This window comes from Salvelinus namaycush, unplaced genomic scaffold (genome assembly GCF_016432855.1).
Source record: "Salvelinus namaycush isolate Seneca unplaced genomic scaffold, SaNama_1.0 Scaffold2231, whole genome shotgun sequence".
Taxonomy (NCBI): Eukaryota; Metazoa; Chordata; class Actinopteri; order Salmoniformes; family Salmonidae; genus Salvelinus; species Salvelinus namaycush.
In genome coordinates this window covers 17,224-23,831 of record NW_024059044.1, presented here as the reverse complement: position 1 = coordinate 23,831, position 6,608 = coordinate 17,224, and the positions used below count along the sequence as shown (strand labels likewise).

Genomic DNA, 6,608 nt, shown 5'->3' with positions numbered 1-6,608 from the left:
CTTCCTCCCCAGCTTCCATCCTCCCTCTCCCTCACCAGCTCTCATCCTCCCGCTCCCTCCCCACTTCCCTCTCCCTCCCCACCTCCCATCTTCCCTCTCCCTCCCCACCTTCCATCTTCCCTCTCATCTTCCCTTTCCCTCCCCACCTCCCATCTTCTGTCTGCCTCCCCACCTTCCATCTTTGGAGGCAGAGGGAGTTACATTTGTACCCAGCATGAGGCAGATTGTACAGTCAACTTCCCTGACAGTTGTTGACCACGGTGACACTATTAACCAGAATGCAACAGCCACTAGTCTTAAACCTTTGGATGCCGTCTACCATTCACTTTATCACAGGTGATAGTTTTAATACGCATCACTGTATCCTGTATTGAAAGGTTGTCTGGTCCTCATTAAAGTCCCGTAGGTCACTTCCTCACTCCCTGTTTGTTTACAGATCTCTACTATACAAGCTACTGACTAATACAAACATGAGACACCAAACTCGTTCACAGGGTTGGGTAACTCTTGAGATTCCTCTGGTCTCCACCGAACGAGGTAAATCCACATTTAGTTTTAACGGCTACACATTTTTTGGAATCACTTGTAAAGTTCATTACATTTGTATTTCCTGGTGCCACTAGAGCGGTTTAAAACCCTGAAGATAAATTAGTTCACCGAGGTGTGCAATAGTTTTGTAATGACTTTATAATGAGTTATGATGCCTGTGATTTTTATGATGTTCAAATGTAATGTACTTGTTACTCTATCTGGTTAATCTATCTTGTTATTATATCTGTTTATTCTATCTGTTTATTCATTCTGGTTATTATATCTGGTTATTCTATCTGGTTATTATATCTGGTTATTATATACCAGTCTCCTCCTATGGAGGTAACAGTACCTGTCTCCTCTCCTCTAGTCTCATCCTATGGAGGTAACAGTACCTGTCTCCTCTCCTCCAGTCTCATCCTATGGAGGTAACAGTACCTGCCTCCTCTCCTCCAGTCTCATCCTATGGAGGTAACAGTACCTGCCTCCTCTCCTCCAGTCTCATCCTATGGAGGTAACAGTACCTGCCTCCTCTCCTCCAGTCTCCTCCTATGGAGGTAACAGTACCTGCCTCCTCTCCTCCAGTCTCATCCTATGGAGGTAACAGTACCTGCCTCCTCTCCTCCAGTCTCCTCCTATGGAGGTAACAGTACCTGCCTCCTCTCCTCCAGTCTCATCCTATGGAGGTAACAGTACCTGCCTCCTCTCCTCCAGTCTCATCCTATGGAGGTAACAGTACCTGCCTCCTCTCCTCCAGTCTCATCCTATGGAGGTAACAGTACCTGCCTCCTCTCCTCCAGTCTCATCCTATGGAGGTAACAGTACCTGCCTCCTCTCCTCCAGTCTCATCCTATGGAGGTAACAGTACCTGCCTCCTGTTCTCCAGCCTCCTCATGGATATGTGATGTGTCTCTGCATCATCAGTCAGCCATGTAGGTCTTCCACGCTGCCGTGCTGTTCAGGGCATGCAGACAGTCACTGTTACTGTACAGAAGAGTAAGGTAGAATACACACACACACACACACACACTCTCTCACATACACACACACACACACACACACACACACACACACACACACACACACACACACACACACACACACACACACACACACACACACACACACACACACACACACACACACACACACACACACACACACACACACACACACACACACACACAGGCCTCACTGTACAGTAGTAGCATATACTCACAGGAGTCGGTATGTGGCTTCCATATCTGGGTCAATTCCTAGATGCTAGAGTCCTTGTCATTCACATTTCTATTGAGAGGAGGGAGGGAGGGAGGGAGGGAGGGAGGGAGGGAGGGAGGGAGGGAGGGAGGGAGGGAGGGAGGGAGAAGGATGAGAGGAAGATTGGGGATAGGGGGAGATGGTAGAGGGGAGATGGAGAAGAGGGAAGAGGAGGATGTGGATGGGGGAAGGGGAGAGGGGAGAGAAGGGATAGAGGAGGGATGGAGGAGAGTGGAGAGGGGTAGGGTGGAGTAGATGGATGGAGGAGATGGGGAGAGGAAGAGAGAGAAGTACAGGATAGATAAATAATGAGGCCATTTTGAAAGGGAGCCAAATATGGAGAAAGAGAATTGGAAAGGGATGAAAGAAGAGAAAAGGAGGGAAAGAGATTATTAATAACTTGTCACAACTGTCCCGTCCTCCCTTCCCCTCCTCTTTCCCTCCCTCACTCCCTTCCTCCCCACATCCCCCAGGAAGAGAGGGAATGACATCTTCTTTCTGCCTCTTCACATTAAAGGAGAGCAGACATCGCCAGTCAGACCACGATCCCCCCCAGGGAAAGATTGGTTCAGCATTCAGAAAAACTCATCCCAGCTTTTTAAACGATAAGGATAAGGTCACTATCTTGCCATGCTAAAATCATACTCTAACTATGGTACTTTCTGGCCCGCAAACTCTAACCTCAGCCGTTACCCTAGTGTTATTTCCTTACACTAAAGCTCAATTAAGAACAAAACAAAGATGATGAACTTTACTGTAAAACATTGGCAGCTACAAACACAGGAACTAAAATGGCCGCCAACTATCTCTGACCACGAATGGGACTTCCAGTAACTCTAACCTCAGCCGTTACCACAACTCCCTCACACTAACCATCAAAGAACTGATGTCGTTTTCATATCTCACCACCAGACAGAAAACATTGGCAGCTGAAAGCAGACTGGCTTAACAGAAAGAGATGTGGCCACACTGAAATGGACACCGACCATGGACTTTAACCCACTGACATTAAACCTTTTTCTGGTTATTAGAAGATGTACTTTCCAATGAGATATTCGGGTGTGGCAGGTAGCCTAGTGGTTAGAGCATTGGGCCGGTAACCGAAAGGTTGCTAGATCGAATCCCCGAGCTGACAAGTTAAAAATATGTTGTTCTCCCCCTGAACGTGGCAGTTAAACCCACTTTTCCTAGGTAGGCCGTCATTGTAAATAAGAATTTGTTCTTAACTGACTTGACTAGTTAAATAAAGGTATAAAAATAAAAAAGCATTCATACCCCATTTAGTTGTGTTACAGCCCAAATTCAAAATGGAATAAATTGCTTTCTTTTCTCTCACCCATTTTCTCTCACCCATTTTCTCTCACCCATTTTCTCTCACCCAACATTTATTTAAAATGAAATACAGAAATATCTAATTTACATAAGTATTCACACCGATGTGTCAATACTTTATTTGAAGCACATTTGGCAGTAATTACAGTTGTGAGTGTTTCTGGGTAAAATCTCTAATAGCTTAACGCAGCTGGATTGTGTAACATTTGGCCATTATTATTTAAAAAATTATTCCAGCTCTGTCAAATTGGTTGTGGATCATTGCAAGACAAAGATTTTCAGTTCTTGCCAAAGATGTTCAAGTAGATTTAAGACAAAACTGTAACTGGACCACTCAGGGTCATTCAGTGTCTTCTTGGTAAGCAGCTCCAGTGTAGATCTGGCCTTGTGTTTCAGGTTATTGTCCTGCTGAAAGGTGAATTCATCTTCCAGTGTCTGGTGGAAATCAAATCCAATCCAATTGAATTGGTCAAATACACATATTTAGCGGATGTTATTCCGGGGGGGTGTAGTGAAATGCTTGTGTTCCTAGCTCCAACAGTGCAGTGGTATCAAACAATACACAACAATACACATAAATCTAAAAGTAAAAGAATGGAATTAAGAAATATATAAATATTGGGATAATCAATGTCGGAGTGGCGTTGAATAAAACACAGTAAAATAGAATACAGTACATGGGCGATTCTGCAACTTTGGACACTTTGGCCCGGCAAGCTTTCAGAAATTAAAATGTATTGAGACATCCCTTTACCAGTATTATATACGTCTTTGATTTGTCTAGAAATAATATCTGATAACGGCTACGATCGTACTATTCAGGACTTTATATATTTTCATCCGCCATAGACAAATGTAATTTCCATCACATCATTAAACATCCATTTTAGTTGAAAATGAAATCTCATACAATTATTTTATAACACATTGCTTATACATTTGTAAATTAATTTGCATTGAATATTGTTTTTTTAAGTATTTTTTAAGGTTTTCCTCAAATGAATAATTCAACACAATGCCTGAATGTATAAACTCGACTTTGGGACATCATTCCAGAGGCTGGGCGTCAGTCACCTGGGGGCTGAGAAGATATTTGTCATACAAAAATAAGATATTTCCATCCAATATTTTTGTGAGTTGATGATAACAACCAATTGTTTGTCCTATCTAAAACAAATCAATCAATGAAAATGATACACAATATACTCATCTAACTAAATAATATGGTTGTGGTGGAAATGACAAGGTGTGGTGGAAAAGACATCTATGTAAAAAAATAATTTATGAAAACAATATTTTATTCTAAACATTTTGAACAACAACCATTGTAAAACATTTAAATAATTTATGAAAAAGTAAGATTCCAAAAGTGGGCAGAGCTCAAGGAAGTAGGCCAGTGTTTTTGAGACATGAGCCCAGATTGCAGAGGGGGTCATCCGCATAGAAGAGCTCAGTGAGAAAAGGGAAACGGTGTCATTTGTGGTACGTCCAACACAACACAGTGGAGGGTCACCTGCATGTGAGAATCACCAAAATGAACTGCCTGGATCTCACTGGTGTATTTACACAGCTAGTTCTCTCAGTGGCACAACTTTGGATTTAGAACTGGGGGGGAAATAATGATTATAATTTGTTTTACCCAGTCGGATAAACACTCCAAACATCCTACCCGACCACTCGGAGGCATCTGCATGGTCCTAAAGCACACGGTTGCCTCATTCTGTATCACATTCAAATGATTAAACTGGAGGGGACAAAAATGCAATTTCAGAATGTGAGGGGGACACGTCCCCCCTCGTCCCCTGTGAAAGTTGCGCCCCTGAATTCTCTGCAAAGTCAATATCCACAATGATCTCCTCTTTCTCCAGATTCTCTTTTAATTATCTCAGTTTTGGAGTATTGGTGTAGAATGTTGTACACGTGTTTCCCCAACTTCTCTTTCAATCCTGTGGAGAAGTCCTCCAATAGAATTTGCAGTGCCACACACCTTTTCTTTTACTGTCAAATGTACAGTGAACTTCTCCATGGTTCCCTCTTTGTTTTTCATCTCTCTCTCTTCAGATTTGTTTTTCCACTCAAACCACCATGTCTGCTCACCAGCATCAAAGTCAGATGTTTTAAGTGTTTTGACTTGACAAAGGGAGCACTCTGTATACATGCACTCTTTCTTCAGGTTCTCACAGCATAAAGACTCAACTAGGTTCTCAAAGCCCAACGACTCAATAAGGTTCTCACAGCACAAAGACTCAACTAGGTTCTCACAGCACAAAGACTCAATAAGGTTCTCACAACACAATGACTCACTAAGGTTCTCACAGCACAAAGACTCAATAAGGTTCTCACAGCACAAAGACTCAACTAGGTTCTCACAGCACAAAGACTCAATAAGGTTCTCACAACACAACGACTCACTAAGGTTCTCACAGCACAAAGACTCAATAAGGTTCTCACAACACAAAGACTCAATAAGGTTCTCACAACACGAAGACTCAATAAGGTTCTCACAACACAAAGACTCAATAAGGTTCTCACAACACAAAGACTCAATAAGGTTCTCACAGCACAAAGACTCAATAAGGTTCTCACAACACAAAGACTCAATAAGGTTCTCACAGCACAAAGACTCAATAAGGTTCTCACAACACAAAGACTCAATAAGGTTCTCACAGCACAAAGACTCAATAAGGTTCTCACAACACAAAGACTCAATAAGGTTCTCACAGCACAAAGACTCAATAAGGTTCTCAGAGCACAAAGACTCAATAAGGTTCTCACAGCACAAATACTCAATAAGGTTCTCACAGCACAAAGACTCAATAAGGTTCTCACAACACAAAGACTCAATAAGGTTCTCACAGCACAAAGACTCAATAAGGTTCTCACAGCACAAAGACTCAATAAGGTTCTCACAGCACAAAGACTCAATAAGGTTCTCACAACACAAAGACTCTATAAGGTTCTCACAACACAAAGACTCAATAAGGTTCTCACAGCACAAAGACTCAATAAGGTTCTCACAACACAAAGACTCAATAAGGTTCTCACAGCACAAAGACTCAATAAGGTTCTCACAACACAAAGTCTCAACTAGGTTCTCATTGTTGCTGCAGCTGATCACTTTGTGATGCTGTAGTTTGTCCACCATGTACTGGATATTGGTGTGGGTTTTGCAGAGTCATGTGTCCCTATCCTGGACTGTTGGCTTGACAACCAAAAAAGGACGTCTTTTAAATAATTCATAGTAGGACATTTTAATCTCTGAATATTCCCTCTTAATATCCTGATAAAGGTTCTGAATTTTGCCATTTTAGAAGCTCTTCTGCTTTTTCTTCTTGTACCTCGTTAGTGTTTCCTTTTCCCCTGTTGTTGCTCTGCTGTTGTCATCACGTTCATACAATCTAGTGATTTTCTCTTCTGTGGCTGTGCTAATTATGTTACACTGATTTTTTTCGGGAGTATTTAAGTCTTGTTGGCCTGTTTTCATTTAC

The 6,608-nt window shown here is 42.1% G+C and overlaps 1 protein-coding gene across 1 annotated transcript; it reads right to left on the bottom strand.

The window, feature by feature from the left end:
• Positions 1–5,217: 5,217 nt before the first annotated feature.
• LOC120038516 (keratin-associated protein 9-1-like) lies at positions 5,218–6,265 on the bottom strand (the record flags this gene model as incomplete). Its single annotated transcript, XM_038984243.1, has 1 exon — positions 5,218–6,265. A coding segment is annotated over exon 1 (1,048 nt), but the record flags the coding sequence as incomplete, so codon positions are not given.
• Between the last annotated feature and the right edge of the window lie 343 nt (positions 6,266–6,608).